Here is a 19,288-nt window from a genome sequence, read left to right on the forward strand (position 1 = left end):
AAGTTATTTTTTGCCATGGGTAATTAATAATTACACAGCACAGATGAGCTGTAATTAAACTTCCATCCCCTCTCTCCCCGCCAGCGCGGGGCCTTTGTTTTACCAACTGCAGGTATCGAAGTGTCTCATCCTGCACGCGGGGAGCCCCCGCGCCCCGGCCGAGGAGGTCTCGCGCCGCGCCGTCCCCTCCTCCTCCTCTATTGATCCCATTTTCCTTGGCCGCCTGAATCGATAGCAGCGGCACAAAGCACTGCCGGCCCCAGCTCCCGCTGCCAGCCCTGCAGGGCTGCTCGCTCCGGGATGCCCTGCCCGCCCTGCCGCAGCAGGGCTGAGCCGAGGCCAAAGCCGGGATCCTGCCCGCACGCCTGTTCCTTCTCCATCACCCTTGCCCCAGCACCCAGTCTGCCCCAATGGGCCACGGTGACAAGCGTCAGCCTCCCAGGCGCACCGGGCACCACAGCCGGAGAGGTGACCCTGCCGGCGCGTCCCCAGTGCCATCCGTGGCAGGGGAGTCGGGGACGTGCCAGGCTTTGGCAATGCTCCACCGCCACTCCGTCACGGGCAGCCACCGCTCACGCGTGGCATGGCCGAGCGCTGAGCAATGTCACGCCGCCCGCGAGGACGTGACACGCGCCGCAGGGAGCCGAAGCTGCAAAGCTCGGCACCAGGAGAAGGGAGCAAAGCCCCTTCCCGCCCCTCAGGAGGGCTGAAGCACAGACAGCCCCACACCTCCCACCCCACGGCGAGACCCCGCAGCCCCATGGATAAATGGAAGGAGATTGGGTCACACCAGGAGCCCGTCCCGCAGGCGGGGAACAAACGGACCACAGGGAACCCGCCAGCCGGAGCCGCCAGCCAGGAGAAGAGATACTCGGCAAGGGAGTGAATCAATCAAAGAGACCTTCACAGCTCCCCACACAGGGCCTGCCCGGATAATATACTGCCGCTTTAGATGTTATGTTCTGAACTTAATTACTGAGAAATTATAGCAGTGCTGGGGGAGGCTCAGGGGGAGCGGGAGGACAGGAGCGCACAGGGACTTCTGGCTCCGCTTGCTGCCGCAAACAAGGGCAAGAAATGTCGCGGGCGAGGACCCCCAGCGCTACACCCTGCCGTGCCCCCCCCCCATTTCACAGCCTGGATCCACTCGGTCCAAGCAGCGGGGACGGAGGCGGCCGTGCTGCAGCCCTGCCAGCCCGGAGCCTCCTCTGCAGCCCCATGGGGAGCCTCGCTGCTGGGGAGGGGATGGGACCCCAGGGTGCCCCTGGCATCCCTGAACCCCATCTGCACCCCAAAGGGCCACAAACTATTTCTACACCCCTCTCGGGTAGTGGAGCTGCTAAAAAACAGGCTGTGCCATGCCAGAGCCCTGGAGGCGAGGGGCAGAGAGGGGCTCGCCCTCCCCAGCAGTACCGCCTCACCCCAAGGGCTGGCTGGGTGCACAGGGAGCCCCGGGCACCCACGGGGGCTCAGGGCTGCAGGGCCCCCCCAGACCCAGTCCGGTCTGACCAGCCGTCTGGAGGTCAATGGGACCAACACCACGGCAAGAGCTGCTCCCCAGGAGCTCCCCAAACTTGCACCCCAGGTCTCCTGGTGCAATGGGGGTCCCTAGGGAGGGGGTGAAATGGGTGCCTTCACCCATCACCATCCCCAGGGGATGCTAAGCCTCCCGAGAGTGGCCCAAGGCAGCCTCTACCCCATGCTCAGGGCAAACGTTTCCCGCCCCAGTCCCCAGCCTGGGGGCAGTTATGGGGCAGGGGGAAGGCAGAGCAGAGCCGTGCTGCTCGCCCCGACCGAGCCCTCCCAGGCACCGTGCCGCGCTCGGCACCGGCGGGCCCCAGCTCCGGGGAGGCAAGGGGGGCTTCATGAACACCACCGATGCTGTGACCCCCGCAAACGGCAGGACCTCCGGGGCCGCATCGGTCCCCGCCCTCCCGGCGCCCCCCCCCCCCCCCCCGCCTTCCCCCGGCTAGCACAAAGCTTCCCCGTCCCGGGAGGGTGGGGGCTCGGCTGAGGGGAGCAGCGCCGGGACCCCCCCAACCCTCCGCGGTCCATCGCCAGCATCCAAGTCGGAGCTGGAGGGTGCCCCCCCCCACAAACCCCGCATCCCCTTACCTTGGGCGCCGGCTCCCGGGGGGCCGGGCAGGGCGAGCACCACGAAGCACAGCAGCCCCCAGCTCCCGAGCCGGGCCATGGCTCCGCCGAGACGGAGGTGGGAGGGGGGGGCAACTTCCCCGACTTTATAATCCGGGCGGTTGCGGCGCCGGTCCCCGATGCTGGCCGGGCACCGCGGCGTCCTCCGGGCTCCGGCGCAGGGACCCCCGCAGCAGCGCTGCGCGGGGGAGGGCGAAGATGCCGGGGTGAAAGGCTCTTTGCGTGGCTGGCCGGGGGGGGGGTCCGCAGAGCAGCTCCCCACCACGTGCGACTTCCCCGCGGACGTGTGGAGCCGGGATCCCCAAATCCGGAGTGGGGCCGGCAGCCGAGCCCCTCCCCAAGCGTTGCGCCCCGCGTCAGGGAAGGGGATGGGAAGCGCAGGGCTGCTCGCCCCCGGCCCCTCCTGCCCGCCCGGGCACCATGGGGGCCGGGCCCCCGCCGCTCCCGGAGCCGAGCGCACCGCAGCCGCTAAAAAGTTTGGGGTCCGGGGGCGGGGGGCGGCGGGGGCCCCTCCCCAGCGCTCAGCTCCTGCCTGGGGACATCCCCCCCTCGTCGGCTCCGGGCGACGGGGCGGGGGCCTCTCCCCTCGTTGCGCCCCGGAACCCGCGGGGAACGGGGGAAAGTGCGGCGGCGGCTCTCGGCGGCGCGGGGTCCGGCTCGGAGCCGCCGGCGGTGCGCGGCGGGCGGGCTGGCGGCGCCGCGCCGTCCCCTTTCGGCGCTCCGGCCGGCTGCCTGCTCCTCCTGCGCGGCTCGGCGGCGGAATGAGCCGCGGCGCCGGGGCTCGGCGGAGCCGGGGGCTGCCCGAGCCGGGGAGGCGGGGAGACGGCGCGGCTCCGAGCGCTACCCAGCGGCCGCGGCCGGGCGCGCACGGAGCCGCGGGGGGAGCGGGAGCAGCGGGCGCGTCCTCCCGGCCGCCCCCGATTCGTGCAGAGCGGGCGGATCCCCCCCTCCAGTGCCCCCAGCTGTGGAAGCAGCAGCAGCTCCCCTCTGCCGCCTTCGCCTCTCCAAACGCCCCCCACCCCGCGCTACCCCCAGCCCCTCCGACGGCACCCAAAGCATCATCACACAGTCCCTGGGAAGGGGACACAGTGTGTCCCCGAGGTAACTCAAAAGCAGAACCGATTCCATTGGATTACGAAAGCAAACATTTTAGGGTTCTCGAAAAATAAGAGCTCTAACTCCAAAGATGAGCTAGCAGCACCTCCCAGATAACATACCACTTCTTCAGGCCTGATCCTGCAACTCCTCAAGCCCACATCTCCCAACAGGATCAGGCCTTGAATGCACATCCTTCAAAAATGTCTGCGCTTGATGCCAGTACAGTGCCTTGCATTTGGTGGGGGAGAGCATCTCAGTCAGGGCTGCTACCAAGCATTAGCACTCAAGGACCTACACCATCTGCACAGAAGGAAATACCCACCCTGAATGCTGGATCAGCCTCCTGAGCGCACACAGTACCTCTGAGCCAAGGGACCTAGACAGATCAGGGTGAAATGAAAGCATGAGCAGATTAGCCTGAAGCCAGGCCCAGCACCGCCGGGTCAAATCAGGGCAGGGACGGAGGGAGCACTCTCCCACGGGCATCGATACCACTGCGTGCGCTAGTGCCCGGGCACCGGTGTGCATTTCCACTACATTATATGCACTCACGTGTAAATCACGCACAGCCCTCGGGGGGACAATGCCTGTGTTGCACGTTGTGTATTTGGAGAGCTACTGCCAAATTTCCCATCGACCTCTTGAAGAGAGACTGAACAATAACCCAGCACTTGCCCACCCCAGCATTAATCAGCTCCGTGGCTGGCATTCTCAACTGAGATGACGGGGATCGATGTGCTGTGGGAGGCTGCAATCCTGGCTCGCCCCTCGAGGAGGTGTTTCCCAGCACAGGCTGGAACAAGCAGAGGGAGGAAAGCTGCCCTGCCAGGGCTGAGCTCAGCCCCCCGGTGCTGGGCTTGGACCCTGCTCCCCAGGCACCGACACCGGTGCTGCAGCGAGGAGTGGTGGCAGCGAGCCACCGTAACGCTCCGCACACTCCCAAGCCCCTGCGGGATCAGGGCTTTGTTCCTTAAAGAACAGGAATTCCTGTCTCCAGGGCCATAAATTCAGCACCTGCCCCTGGTGCCTGCACTGATTTATGGTTATTACAATTAATCTTGCCGAGGTGTGAGCCGTTTATTACCCACTTGCACAGGTACCTGGTTCCCCACAGTCACCCAGGCAGACTGGCTGAGCTCTGATCTTGCAGCAACGCTCCCACCAGAGCACGTCCTCCCTCCCAGCCCTGGCAGCACCTCCCTGCCCGCTCCATACCAGCTCTTCCCTGCCCAAATCCATCCAAGCAGGAGCAAGTTCCAGCAAGCAACAGCCACAGCTGTTGCCAGGAGCGGGTGGAAAAGCCAAGAGCTGCCCTGTACGATGTTGGCAGATCCCGGGGATCAGAGAGGACAGCAGGCTCTGGCGGCACCCACATTGCCACCTGCCCAGTGACCCTGAGGACATGCCAGGCAATGCCTGGGTGGCAGGCTGCAGCCCCCATGTGCTGCTGGGTCCCCCCTGCCCCACACAGGGCAGCCCCATCTCTCCATCCCCCATGAGTTTTGGCCCCATCCTCCAGCAACATCACATGGCACACTGAGAACCTCAACTTCTGAGCCACGACATGGGGCAGTGTCACTTGTAGTTACACAGGGAATCACGACGAGGCACGCGCACGGACCGGATGGGAGCCACGTCGCATTGCCTCACCGAGACTCTTCTGGAAGGGGTGGAGATGCACAGGTCTCCAAGGGCACATCAGGGTTTGGGCTCCTCTCTAGCAACCCCCGATCCCCGGTGCGGGGGGCTCCAGCCCCCAATGGCAGCAGCACGTCCACCGGCCGCTGCTGGAGACCTCGGCTAATGAGGGGTTCTCCTTGCACAGCTGCCGCACCGGCCCCGCGGGCAGCAGAACCCGCCTCAGGCCTATTTGTAGATTTGAAAGCTGTTATTTTGCCTCTTGCTTGAAGAGGGCGCATCAAAGTCAAACCCAAAATACGTCGCTGGGCTTGAATTAAAAACTCTTGTCTGAAACCAAGGCGAGTTCCAAAAAAAGATCAAGGCATTATTTGAAATGTAAAAGTCTTTGCTGGGAAGTCAGGCACTTCAGGGACCGAGAGACAATGCTATCCAAAGGACAACAGCCAAGAGCTTCCTTCAGCCATCCTCAGCGTCCCTCGTCTTCCTTGGATGAGGTACTGGCTCGATCTCAGCAGCATCGCTGTTCCCCGAGCACTAGAGCAGCATCCCATGGGGAGCACCATGCCCCCTCCGAGCTCCCTGCTCTGGGAAGCGCAAGGAGAGGCGAGGTTGGAAGACTCCCACGAGCGAGACTCCAGGAGCTCAGTCATTTTCCACTATCAAAGGGGAGAGGAGGCAGATGTAACCACAGGCTGCCGGCACCGGCGCAGGGAAGAGGAATTGGATAATGGAGGCTGTGCAGCCTCGCAGACAGAGGTATAACAAGCTCCCACGGGTAGGAGCTGAAGCCAGACCTATCCAGACTAGCAATAAGGTGCACGTTTCTAACGGTGAGGATAATTGACGGGCTGCAGCAAGGCTCCCCAATACTTTTTTTTGTAATTAAGATTGGAAGGGGCATTTTAATTTCTCCAGCAGCATCTGCTCTCCTGGAAGAGTTAATTCAAGGTAGTGCTGTGGCCCACAAGCAGTCTCTGCGATCCGTTAACTCCTCTTTTTAAACTTGGGCTTAGGACGGGTCCCTTCTCCCCAGAACCGCGGCATGGGGCAAGACGCAGCCATCGCACAGCCCGGACCGCGGGGATGCTTCCCAGCCCCCGCGCAGGGCCACACCGGCAGATGCTCCATTTTTGGCAGGACTGAAGCTGCCTCACCGTGAAGGGCATCAAACAGGGCCCCACGCTGCCCTCGGATGCTGGGCAAGGGGCCTCCAAACCAGCTCAGAACAGAAACATCTTAAATATTTGATGTCTTCAAGAAAAATACAGAGAGAAGGAACAGCAACAGGAGCAAGCCCTCTCTTTCCTGCCAGCGCAGCTCCTCTTCCCAGCCCGGAGCTCTCTCCCAGCATCAGCCACTTGGAGCATCTCAGCCCAATTAAGATCTTCCTTCAAGCCCAAAGCCAGACTGATCCACACACCACCCCCCACCCCCACCCCCGGCTCGGTGCTGGAGGCTGCAGGGCTGGGGGGGCTCCAAGCTGGCAGAGAGAAGAGCAAGGGCATCCCCCCGGCCATGGCTACAGGAGTCCAGGGTTCCCTGAGCAGGAGCCGGCTCTTCCCTGGGAGTGTGGGGGTTTGGGAACAAGACAAGAAGGGCCAGAAACTTCACAGGGAGACATGCCCACAACTGCCATGACTCTGCTCCTCCACCACCATCAGATGGGTCCATGTACTCAATGAGCCACAGGACAGAACGGGGGGGGGTCCCGGGCAGCCCTGACCCTCCCCAGACCCTCTCACCGGGGCTCATCGTGCTGCTGACCACATCATCAGCATCACAAGCTTCTCCCCAGGACCAACACGCGGCTTCCCCAGCACTGCTGACAGGGCAGGAGCAGCACTGCCTGCTGCTCCCACCTCCCCGGGGTGGGACATGGGGACTTGGGAGCGGGGGGGGGGACGGACTCAGCCCCATCCCCACTGAGCCCAACCACCCCTCGCTCCCCCCCAAAACACGAGGGTTTCGCACACGCAGCACCGCTGGGCTGGGAACTCCCAAACCCACCGCGGTGCAGAGTCAGTGCTGGCATTAAAGCTCTTTCTGCTGCTCCAAACCACCTCTAATTGAGCACCCCGAGACGGGCTGCACACCTTCCCCCGCGCCGGCGAGCGGGAGCTGCGGGAGGAGAGGCAGCATTAATCCCGGCAGCCATCCCCCGCCAGGGAAACCGGCGGGAACAGGAGCCTTTGCTCCAGCACAAAGCTTTTATCAGCCTTCCCGCAGCGTGGCCGGCTCTGCTGAGGAGCTCAGGGCAGAGCAGGCACAGCAGCTCACGCTGGCAGGGGGGCTCTCCCCCGTGAAAAATGCTGGAGGCTGGGGACCCCAGATGGATCCCCACATGCGGCTTCAGGCAAGAGGGCCTGTGAACCCCACAGTGGGGGGAAACATCATTCCTGAAGCTTCTCCAGACCCACGGCCCTTCCCCAGATGGGGGCTCGCACTGGCAAATCCTCCTCCAGAGCATCTTCGAGGTCACCCAGGGCAGCAGAAGCATTTTTAAATGCAAAACAACCCAAAGCCGCAGCCACGGGTCCGGGAGCCCCACAGCTCTCAGACACATCAACTGTCCTCCATCGCCCTGCAAAGCTGAGCTTTGCTTTTTCTGCGAGCTGGAAAGGCCCGAGAGGAGCCCCCGGGATGGGCCACAGGGAAAGCTGGCTCTGCTGCATGCTGGCGGGGCAAAGGTGCGACCGCGGCTTCACCACAGCAAGCTCGGCAACGGCCCCCACAGCCCGAGACCACCGGCGCAGAAACACCCACTCAGCAGCGCCAGCCCCCCGACAGCAGCCCAGACCTCAAGGCTGATTTTTAAATCAGGAGATTAAAAATTTAAACTAAGGCTCTGGCTCATTTTAACATGATTTCTTAACATTTAAAGGCCACCTTCCTGAGCGTTTCTCAAGAACAGCAGCTGGGGACCAGCCGGGTTTGCTGGGGGCAGATCCAAGACTCTCACTTAATCACACGCTTCCAGGAGCTGAGATTTTTAAAGGCACTCGCTGCTGAACCCCACGCGCCAGCCAGGGCCAGGCTGGGGGTGCCAGGATCTCCCCCCAAGCTCCCTCAGCCAGAGCATTTGCAATAAACACATTTCTGATCCCCAGCCCCCTGCACACCTCAGTATTTGATGCTCAGGGAAGGGGCTTTTTTGCTGGGCTCTCCAGACCTAAAAGCAAAGGACTTGGGCGGACACCCACTCGTTCTTCAGGAGCGTATATCACATCTGTCCGTGCTCCCCCCAGCACCTCCACCTTTGCAGTCTCCACATTTAAGCGCATAAAGACACACATGTACCCACAGCAGCTCCTCTCACAGCTCAGCGAGCCCACGGGCAGCAGCTCACAAAAGCAGCAGAAAAGCAGCAGAGCCCAAAGCCCCTCTTACCTGTCCCCATCAAGCACCACTCATAGCTCATCCCTCATGGAAAGGGCTACCTCCTTCCAGCTCCTTCCCAGCCGCTCCAGCACCTTCTCACCCTGAGCATCCCCAGCCCCACCAGCACCTCGGAGCAGCAACACCACCACCCAGCCACCGCAGGCTCATTTAACTCGTCTGCATTAAACCAGCGGATTTAATCCACCTGCGGCTTAAACCCCTCCAGGTGTGTGCAGGGAGTGACTGCAGCCCCCAGTCCCTGGCTTCCTTGCTTACTACACAGTTAAGAGGGAAGGGGGACCCCCATTCCTGGCAGCGGGGTGCCATCCTCGCTGGGGGCTGCCATCCCTGCCCGCAGGATCAGGCTCCTGCCAGGGGGGCTGCTGGCTCCTTCCCCGCGTGCCCATGGTGGGCTGCAGCACGTCGGTCCCTGATGTGATACAACTAAGAAGCTGCAGAGAAACCCCCAAAGTGGCCGGCTGCTCCCCAGGGCCATCAGGAGGGGGGCAGGAGGCGGACACCCCCCCATGCCCTTGCCCCACACACCCCAGCCTCGCCGTGCCCACCCGGTGCTCCAGCCCATCACACTGTGCGGGGTTCCCCAGCCTCCGACGGGCAGTTTGCCAGCACAGGGTGCTTCAGGTGCTGCACTGGTTTCCAGCGCTACAGGATTAGGTGATAAATAATGAATAATAATAGGAGAAATAGTAAATAATATATTTACGGACTCGCATAATGAATGACACCGAGCACAGGCTGCTCGGGCGATGGCCGGTGCCCGGCAGAGCCGGCTGCCGCAGCGCTGCTGAACTGGCCAAGGGGAGTGGGTGCAAGCGGGGACCCAGGGAGGGGGATGCTGGGCTCTGCGGGGCTCCCAGACCCTGTGTCCCCCCCGCAAACACCAGCCATTCACCTCCCCGCTTGTGTTCCCACAAAGCCCCAGGGGCATTTTAGGGAGATGTAATTACCAGCTCCTCAGTCAATCCCGTTAGCAGCAGCAAAACCTCAAAGTGAATTACTCCCTGCTCGTGGGCAAAGAGGCTGGTTGGGATCGGGACCGGGGGGGACCCCAACAGGAGGGTCCAGCCCAGCGCCCTCCCCACACCGAGCCCACCGTCCCCCGGGTTCACTGTTCCCTCCGGCTCTGCTGCGCTCCCCGCTCGGGGCCCCGGCTGCTCCCGGGGATGGGGGGCAGCCCTGGGGGTCACTGCACCCCGAGCATCGCCCTGCGTCACCCTGGGGGCAGCCGGGGAACACCCAAACATTCGGGAAATGGATTCCAGCTGGTTCGTGCTGCCTAATTGCGCTCGATAAGGGGCCGTCGATGGGATTTGCTGTCAATTGTCACCCCGTGCGGCGGGGGGACGGGTTGCGCGAGAGCTGCTGACTCATTAAAAATTAGCGAAGGAAGCGGAGGGCGTTGGGGGGTGATGGGGGCAGGTCTGTGCCACGGGGCTGCTCCGCCAGCACATTTATTCCCACACCAAATAACCTCATGGAAAACAAGCGGAGAGCCCTGGCTGCCGGGTCCAATTCCCAGCCCAACCTCGCAGGCAAAGGTTGACTTGGGGAAACCACCCCGTCCTGCCCCCCCCCCCCGTGCCTCAGTTTCCCCCTGCCCACGCCTGGGGGAGTTCAGCGGGGTGAGGTCCAGCGCGGCAATGCCGGCTGCTGCCACAGGCCGCGGGTGAGATGGGCACCGGCACGGGATCACGTGGACAGAGCCCTTCACAAACGCTTCGTGCCGCCGCCACGCCGACCGGGAGCGAGGCGGGGAGAGATCCGTCTTCCTGCCTGCCGGAGAAAATGGCTACATTTCAGATAATTCCAGATAGTAAATTTTTTGAGTCCCTATAAGCTAAAATCAATATTGGCACAACTGTGCGTCATTAAAAACTAAATGAACATGACAAAGCCAAACTGCTGCCTATTAAACAAATGAGTTTTCTATCCACACAGGCACAGCGGGTTATTAAATTCTTTATTACAGGAGCATTGCTTTTTATAAAAGGGGGCGGGAACACGTCGCCCTGCGAGGTGCGCGGCCGTGATGGAGCCGGCGTGTGCCTGCCCTTCCCGTGACAGCGGGGACACGCTGTACTGGGAGCAGAGCAATAGACTGGGCAGCCCTTGGCTTTCCGAGCTCAATGCACCGACCGAGGTGGAGCAGCCCAGCCCCGGCCCCGCGCTCCATCCTTTGGGACCCCCTCCTCGGCCGGGCTTTGTCGTAACAAGGAAAAGCCACCAGGATAAGGGGCCTCCGTGAGCCTCCAGCCCTGGGAGAAAGGCTGGGATGTGCTGGATGCAGCGCCAGGCAACGCCAACGTGATGGGAAGGATGCGATGACAGCGCTCCAGCGACGTTACGGCGATGCAATGATAACACAACACAACGGCAATGCAACGGCCACGCAACGGCAATACACCGTCTGCGCTCCCACGCAGGGTGGCGGGTCACATCCCTCTCTTGCTCTCAAAAACCAGTATCACGGGAGGAAGGCTGCACCCTTTCCAGCCCAAATCTCGGAAGTCTTGGGAGTACCCACCATCCTCCCCAGAGACCGGGAGGAGCAGACCCTGCACGTCACCCTCCTCTGCCACCGTCACCCCCCCGGTGTCACAGTACAGTTGGACACGCTCTGACAGCAGCCCGCTGCCTGTCCCCGTGTAATAATTTCAGTGTCCTGATTGTGTCCAAGTTCTCACCGCACACCGGGAGGTATAAATATTAATGGGTGTGGGATGAGCGCTGGGGAGGAGAGGGCCGGGAGGGGAGCGGAGGGGGGAGAAGGAGCCGGGGCTGCTTGTCTGCAGTGTGTCACCCCCCCCCGCATCCCACCTGCACCGAAGCCGCAGGACCGGGGGCTGAGCTGGGAAGCGCTGGGAAAGGTCAGCGTGCTCAGCCATGGAAAGGAGAGCGCTGGCGGGCAGCTGCTGGCTGAGTCGCTCACACAAGCGCCAGCGGCTCCGGGGATGCGGGGGAAGGTCTTCCCCTCACCTTCCTCCAGGACAGACACCCCCCCACACCAAATCGCGGACAGACACGGGGCCAGCGCGGTGCAACGGGCGCGGGGCCAGCACCCAGTGAGTTGGTCCCACGGGCTGTGCCGAGCACCGCACCCATCCGCGTGCCATTTGCACTGGCATCACGTGATTCCAGGTGACACGCGGTGACACGCACCAGCCCCTGGCTGTGCCCTCCCCGGGGACAGACACCCATCTGGCCGGCTCCGTGCCACTGCTAACGGAGATCTCTGCAGCCGCAGAGTGGCACAGCGGGCCGGCTCGCCCTGGCTGCCCTTGGACACGGCTGCGTGCCAGGGCTGATGCCCACGTCCTGCCCTCGGTGGGGCCGGCAGCCCTCGGCACTGCCCGAAAGCGGGGACCAGCCGCATTGTGGGCACGGGGGGAGAAGAGCCCCGTGTCCCTGTCCCATTCCCGGCTGGCTGGGCTGCTCTGCCCGCCTCCCAGAGACCCGCTCAGGTTTGGTGGTGATGAACCACGCCGACACGCAGATTTATGCCTTCTCCAAGCCGCCCGCTGAACACAAGGGCAGCTGCGGTGATTAATGCTGACGAGCCGCAGGCGAGACCTTCCCCGTCCCCCCCAGCACATGCCACTGCCCCGTGCCCACCCTCCGCTCTCCGCCTCAACCCTCCAGCACAGCAGCAGCCTCCCGGCTCGGTGTAGGGAGCTGTGCCCCGTGGCACTGGCGCGGGATGCGGGATAGCGCCGAGATCCATCGTCCCGCTGGGGACAGCACGAAGCAGCCCGGGTCCTCGAATGCACCGGTGGCACCGAGGGCTGTCACTTGGAGACTGTCAGCGGAGTGTGAAGTTCACCTCGGCAAAGAGAAAGAAGCGGCTTAGAAGGAAAAGCGGGAGGATGAGCGCAGGATGCAGCCGCAGCCCCCAGCCCGAGAGATGCTCCAACTGTGACGGATGGCACGGCGGCATGTGCACTGCATCCCTCATCTGGGAAGAAGCCGCTCATCCCGGGATGCCGGACACGATCCCGCTGCAGGCAGGAGTCCATCACGGCCCCGTTGAGCAGCGGCAGAGCCGGCCGGGAGGGGTGGGAGCTGCTGCGGGAAGTTTTATGGGGCCTGAATCAATCAGTGGGAATCCCATAAAAGTCGGTGGGTATAAATGGGCTCCTCGGATAGGTTTTGACATCCAATTGTCTTTTCCATTTCAGTTGTCATAAAGCTATGCACACCCATATATACAGCGAGAGCGACGATACACACACAGAAATACTGATGCGCAGCCACGTGTACGGCAAAGCGCGGCACACGTGCACGGAGGGGCTCCGGACACACACGTGTTGCATACGGGAGCCCCCCAGGCTCCTGCCATTCCCGGGGATCCGTTTACCTGCCCTTACCCCCAGCAGGGGATGGGTGACGAGGGATCGATTTGCGCGGCTGTTTAAAAAAACCCATCGTTTAAAGAAAATAAATAAAAGACCCCTCCAGCACCTAAGCATCACGACCCAGCGAGAGCCTGCGATGGACCCCCCCCGCTCTCCGCGGAGCCGTCTCAGCTACAGGATTAGCCGCAAACTTAGACGAGCGAGCAGGTCGTACATCATCTCCGCGTAAATCGTTTGCCGGGCTCGGGTAACGTGAGCGCCGGGGCTCGGGGATGGAAGGGCTTAAATAAAAACAAAGGGAAATTTGCGCCGCGGAGAAAGGCAAAACCCAGAGCCACGGTGCCGGGGTGAGGGGGGCAGGGGGGGAAGCGATGCCCTGAGGCAACACGTGGCTCCCAGCCTGCCCACGGACTTTATATCGCTTTTATTTGGCCGGTGATTAATTGTCCCTGACCGTGGACTTCATATTGCTTTTATTTGGCCAGTGATTGTCACCCTTGGCTGTGGCAAAGGCCCCGTTCGGAGGATGAGGAGCAGCATCGGAAGCATCAGATGTGGGATAAAGGGGAAAGGAGCTGGAGGGGATCCTTGTCCAGTGGCCCCGGAGCCAGGACCACCGAGGGAAGGTGACTCTTGAAGCATCACATCGCGGAATCGCTTCTGGATAAACAATTACGGAAGATTTCCCTCTGCCCATCTGGCGCATGGAATGAGGTGCGCAGGAATGAAACGCCCGGCTCCGACGCCTCCTCTTCCTCCTCCTTCCCCGTCTTGGGCTGCAGCCCGTTCGTAAATGAGAGCTAAAGAAGATGGAAGGGCTGGGGGGAAGAAGGAGGGGGAGGGCTGCGTGGTGCAGCGCGGTGCAGCTGCGAGGCGTCACAGCCTGGCACCAGCATGGGACAGGAGGGGACTGGGAACTGCAGGGTACCCTGCACATCTTGGATGCAGCCATCCTCCTCATCATGGTCCATGATGGAGACACAGCATCCCTGGGGTCCCATACTGGAGACCCAGCATCCCTGAGGTCCCGTGCCGGAGTTCTGGCATCCCTGGGGTCCCATGCTGGAGACCCAGCATCCCTGGGGTCCCATGCTAGACACCTGACATCCCTGGGGTCCTATGCCAGAGACCCAACATCCCTAGGATCCCATGCTGGAGACCCAGCATCCCTGGGGTCCCACACCAGAGATCTGGCATCCCTGGGGTCCCATGCTGGAGTCCCAGCATCCCTGGGGTCGCACGCCAGGGACCCGACATCCCATGCCAGAGACACAGCATCCCATGCCAGAGACACGGCATCCCTGGGGTCCCATGCCAGAGACTCTGCATCCTGGGATCCCACGCTGGAGGCCCAGCATCTCTGGAGCCCCACGCCAGAGACTCAGCATCCCTGGGGTCCCATGCCAGAAACCCGGCATTCCTGGGGTCCCATACTGGAGACCCAGCACCCCTGTGATCCCATGCCAGAGACCCAGCATCGCTACGATCCCATACTGGAGACCCAGCATCCTGGGATCCCACGCTGGAGACCCAGCATCCCTGGGGTCCCATATTGGAGACCCAGCATTGCTGGGCTGCCATACTGGAGACCCAGCATCCCTGGGGTCCCACACCAGAGACCAGCATCCCTGGGGTCCCATACTGGAGACCCAGCATCCCTGGGATCCCACACCAGAGACCCAGCGTCCCTGGGATCCCACGCCAGCTGGCATGAGCTCTTCCCAGACAATAACTCATGTCCGAACCACTGTCTTCCTTCAAAATCCATCTCATCCGAGCACATGGCCATGGCGAGAGGGATTTATCACCTCCCCGGGAGCCGGATCCCCTCTGCGGATAAGGTGGTTTATGCAAACAGATGCCAGCCTGCGTCGCTTTCTTATTTCTCTCTCCTCGACTCGCAGCTCATCATCAGTTACAGCGGTGACCAGTCTCCTAAATCACCCGGCTTTGCTCTCCCTCCCCGCTCTGATTGATGCTGCCATTTTTCTTCTCTCCAAACAGCCACCCGCCGGCTGCGGCTCTGCGGGGACCCTGGGGAGGGAGAGGCTGGGACCGCGGGGCGCTGAGGTGGCACCTAATCCATGGGGCACTTTGGATCTGCAAAGGGGTCCCCAGAAACCTGCACCCCGGCGCTAATCCTGCTTGTTCAGAGCGGGCAGAAAGCACCAGTTTCACGCTGAGCAGACGCCCTCATCCGCAAGCCCGTGGAGAACGGCCCGACAGATTAGCAGGGGCTTGTTCGCCGCCGCGGCTCCCCGGCTTGGCACAGGCTGCGGCATGGTGCCCGCTGCCAGGATCTGCCTCTTTGGCAAACAGCTGCTGCCTTCTGGCTGCCGTCGGGGCCGAGGGCTTGGAATTGCTGACAGCAATCGGGCTGCTGGCAGGGCCGGGGCAGCGGCGCTGGGAGCTCTGCGGCCGCGAGAGGTACGGGCTGCTTTGGCACCGGGGCTGTGATTAAACTCATATCAGGGTCCTCTGAGGAGCTGGGATGGGCAAGCGGCTCTCGCAGCGGGGCTATACGGGGTGGGATGCTCTGCCCTACCTGGCTTTGCTAGTGGATGCTGCTCAGCACGTCTGCACCACGCTCGCACTTGCTTTCTTGATTAAGTGCTCAAGCGGAGGATGCTGGTGTCCCACCGTGGGTCTGCTCCTGCACCGCCACACACCCCTCCCAGCGAGCTGCAGGGGACGGAGGCACCGCGGGCCGTGCCGGACCCGAGCATCCCGACTGGAGTCTCTGCCCGAGCCCAGGTGCCCACCGGTTCGCAGCCAAAGGAGGCTGGAGGGGAATAAAGCGCGTCTCCTCGCAGCATACGCGAGCTGAGAGCGAGCGGTCCCCAGGCAGCGAGCGGCGAGCAGCCGGGCGTGCGCGGAGAGCTGGCTGCTGCACCCCGCATCCCCTGCCAGCGCCTGCCCGCACGGACACGCTCCCATCCCCTGCCAGGCTTCGTCGCCGCCAGCGGTGGGGAGGGGCGTGATGCTCACTGATCCGCGGCGCTGGGCTCAGCCCCTGGCATCCGCGGCCAAGGACGTGGCACAGCCCCACGGCTTCGGGGGAGGCCAGTGAGGGGGAGGCAGTGCTGGCTGCAGTGTGGGATGGAGCTGGAGGTCCCCATCGCCACCGGGACCACTAAAGGGAGGAATGGACCTGTCCGAGCCCCCAGCTTGCCCGCAAAGGGGAACGCAGCAGAGGCAGCGAGGGCGGGCAGCTGGTGCCCGTTGTCCCCTGTGCCATGCAGACGTGACTGTGGCCAGCCCACAGGGACAGTGCTGGGGACAGTGAGACCGACTTAAATCGATTTTAAATACACATCCCCCTCCGTGGGATCTCATCCTGACTCGTGTAACATTAAACTCCGGCATCACCAGGGCTGGATCAGCCGCCCTGCACCGTGGCTCCCAGCCGAGCAGGATCAGGCCCCACGCCGTGTTCAGCCACCAGCAATTCCGCCCCGCAAAAGGGGGTTTTACAGGGCGGCGAGCTCCCGCTGAGTCCATTTGCACCTCCCTCGCGGGGCACCGCCAGCCCAGGCGAGGTGAGAATGACCCCCCCAGGGTCCCCAGCCACACGCCAGCGCTGCCCTCGCGCTGCCCACGCTGCCCACCCTCGCCCAGCAACCAGCTCCTGCAGACCCCCACGCTGCCTGTCCCCATCCCCAATGTGGGGGTCTCAGCCCGGCTGAGCTGGGGTCCCCAATGTCCCACGGGGTGCCCTGGGATGCCCCCCGCCTCCTCCCACCAGAGCCCGGGGCGGCGCTGGCACGGGCTCCCCAGTGCATACCAGTAACAAGCTTCTGTTAAATAATTGAATTCCTCAAATCGTTCCCTTTTCCCTCCGGTTTCGGTACACATTTGTCATCGTGCCATTAGGCAGGCACTTTGCTTGCACTTCATTTATTCATAAGCGCCGCCATGGCTCCGGCAGTGGCGGTGACAGCGGGGCTGGGGGCGACCGCTGGCATGGGACACGGCTGTCCCCGGCGCTCCTGTCTCTCACGGTGGCGCTGGGATGGTGCCAACACCGGGGTGACAACGGGGGATGGGGCCTCTGTGCATCCCCCATCACCCCGGCTCATCGCGTGCTCCTCCACGTTGGGGGACAGATGGGGACACGTCGGCTCCGCTGGACCCCATCACCCCACAGGGGCTTTGGGTGCTGGCGGGGAGGGGGAGCCCCGTTCGGCGGCGCCCACCCACGACTCGTGTCGCCGCAAGCGATTCCTGTATTGAGCAGACGATGACAAAGCAAAGCAAATAAGCCCATTATTGGGACAGCATCCCGCCGGCCGCCGGCGCCCCCGCCAGCCGAGCCGAGCTGGAGGGACGCGTGGCACCGCGACGCTGCAGCACGTCCCAATTACGCGCTCCGTCGTGACAGCGCGCGTCAGCAGATGAAGGGACTCAAAGGCAGCTGTTCCGCAGCGTGTCCCCCCCGCTGACACCCTCCATCCCCGCAGGGTCCCGTGTGCTGCCCAGCCCTGCGGGACGCATCCTGCCTCTGCCCAGACTGGGCTCCTCTTCCCGCCGAGCTTTGCGAGACCAGCCCAAAGGCAAAGGGTGAACGCACCCATTGCTGTGGCCTCTGGGCTCCTCAGCACTGAGGGAGGAAAGGAGTCACCCTGGGGCCTTCGGGGTCCCTGGGGCTGGAGCCGTCTCTGTTTCCAATCTCTCGTGCCACGTATGGTCGAAGGCCCATGGAAGGAATTAAAGATAAAACATGGGCGAGTGGTGGGAGCTGCCGGCACCTCCCCGGCCCCGCTCCCGCTTGTCAGAGCCATGGGGCCACTGAGGGCTCCTGCCACGGTGCTGGGAGCCGCAATGGATGAGAAAAGCCATTAAAGGTCAGCAGGGAACATCAGCCCCTTGGTGTTGAAGGTCACTGACCCCACTGCAGTGCCAGGGGACCAGAGCCACACTGTGCCACAGGGCAGGGTATGTGCCTGTCCCACGGCAAACTGCTGAGTGCCTCTCCTGGAGGGGCAGTGAGGGATAGGGATGGCCGAGGTGGCTCCAGGGGGCCCAGCGCACCCACGCACCCAGCCCTGTGCTCCTCCCAGGGTCCCCATGGGGCTGAGCACCCTTCAGGGTACCAAGCTCGAGCCCCCCCCGAGCCATGTGGAACGTCCTCGGGTCCATCTGGGCCGTGCTTGGTGTCACCACCGTGGGCTGTGGGGCTGGAGAGGACGCGAGTCACCGTGCACAGGCCAGCAGGCACTTGCAGGAGCACTGCTCAGCTAATTGCAGTAATTAGCCCATAATGAAGCAATTATTTGAGGACGTGGTGCCATGTGTTCCTGCAGGGGAGGAGGATGGGGGGACACAACCTGTGTCCTGTTCTCGGAGCGATGGGCAGCGGGCATGGGCGATGTGCCACGCAGGGTGATGGAGGGCACAGGGGCAGCATCCCAGCCCGCGCATCCCCCATGGTGACCCGGGGGACGTGGGGGTCCCCTGAGCTGCTGCAGGGTGGAGAAATGGAAACTGGGGAGAACGGAGGCAGCCCGGACCCATGGCCCCCACCACCTCCTCCTGCCTGTCCGAGGAGTCCTCCCACTCCACCCATTTTTCCATGAGACGGCAGTAAATCTCCGAACGGAGGCTCAGCGCCGAGCGGGAGCGGCTGCGGCTGGCAGACACCAGCATGGCACGCAGGCCGTGCCCGGCCGAGCTCGCTCCTCCTGCAAACCGCTCGGCAAACCCCACCGCCTGCCCTTCCCCCTGCCGCGCCACCAGCCTGCCCGCACGCGCCGCCCCTGTGCCCCGCTGGCACCAGGGTCACACACACGGGGACAAAGGGACGTCCAGCTGCAACAGCCGTTTGCAGCACTGAAAAATTGCCGAGATGGGATGGATGCAACACCCGGCCACTGTGCCGATCTCCCCTTGTGATGGACCCCAGCCGGGTCCCTGGTGTCCCCACGCACAGAGCAGGGACAGGCTACATTTTGCACCGGGGGAGGTTTAGGATGGATATTAGGAAAAATTTCTTCACCCAAAGGGCTATGAAACATTGGAACAGGCTGCCCAGGGAAGTGGTGGAGTCACCATCCCTGGAGGTATTTAAAAGCTGGGCAGGCGTGGTGCTGAGGGACACGGTTTAGTGGTGGACTTGGCAGTGTTGGGTTGACGGTTGGACTCGATGATCTTAAAGGTCCCTTCCAACTGAGACAATTCTATGGTTCTATGATTGTCCGTGAGGTTTTGCCCCAGCATGTCTGCACCTCCGTGGTCCCCCGGCCCGTGGGAGATGCCAGACCCCCGTGGTGGGATGCTGCGGTGCTGGCGGGAGGGACGGAGCGGAGCCCCGGGCGCCCGGCGGCTGCGTTGGCGGGCGCTGTGCGGACACGTTGCTCCGGAGGCATGTGCCGGAGCCGGAGCCAGGCGAGGGGCTGCAGCCAGCTGGCCGGCTCCTGCCTGCGCGGGTTGGCTCAGCGCCGGGCTCCGTCTCCGCTCGCATGGCGGGGGCCAAGTTAACCCCCTGCGCGCAGAGAGGGGACGGGGATGGCTGCAGCCTGCGGGGCAAAGGCATCGGCAGCCCCCAGGGAGATGCCCAGGGCCATGGGTGCATTTGCCCACCGGCAAGACCTGCAGTGCCAGGACCACATGCCAGGGCATCCCCGCTCCTTAGGGGTCCCGATCCC

The 19,288-nt window shown here is 63.1% G+C and overlaps 2 protein-coding genes across 2 annotated transcripts in view; one reads left to right on the forward strand and one right to left on the reverse strand.

The window, feature by feature from the left end:
- SDK2 (sidekick cell adhesion molecule 2) overlaps positions 1-2,335 on the reverse strand; it is a 49,511-nt gene extending 47,176 nt beyond the window's left edge. Inside the window, exon 1 of the mRNA XM_063351978.1 lies at positions 2,116-2,335. Within this exon, the coding sequence (XP_063208048.1) occupies positions 2,116-2,194 (79 nt within the window). The 5' untranslated portion in view covers positions 2,195-2,335. The remainder of the gene's footprint in view (positions 1-2,115) is intronic.
- Positions 1-19,288, forward strand: part of RPL38 (ribosomal protein L38) — a 314,431-nt gene that overhangs the window by 246,265 nt on the left and 48,878 nt on the right. The gene's annotated exons all lie outside the window — the stretch shown is intronic.

This window comes from Chroicocephalus ridibundus, chromosome 14 (genome assembly GCF_963924245.1).
Source record: "Chroicocephalus ridibundus chromosome 14, bChrRid1.1, whole genome shotgun sequence".
Lineage (NCBI taxonomy): Eukaryota > Metazoa > Chordata > Aves > Charadriiformes > Laridae > Chroicocephalus > Chroicocephalus ridibundus.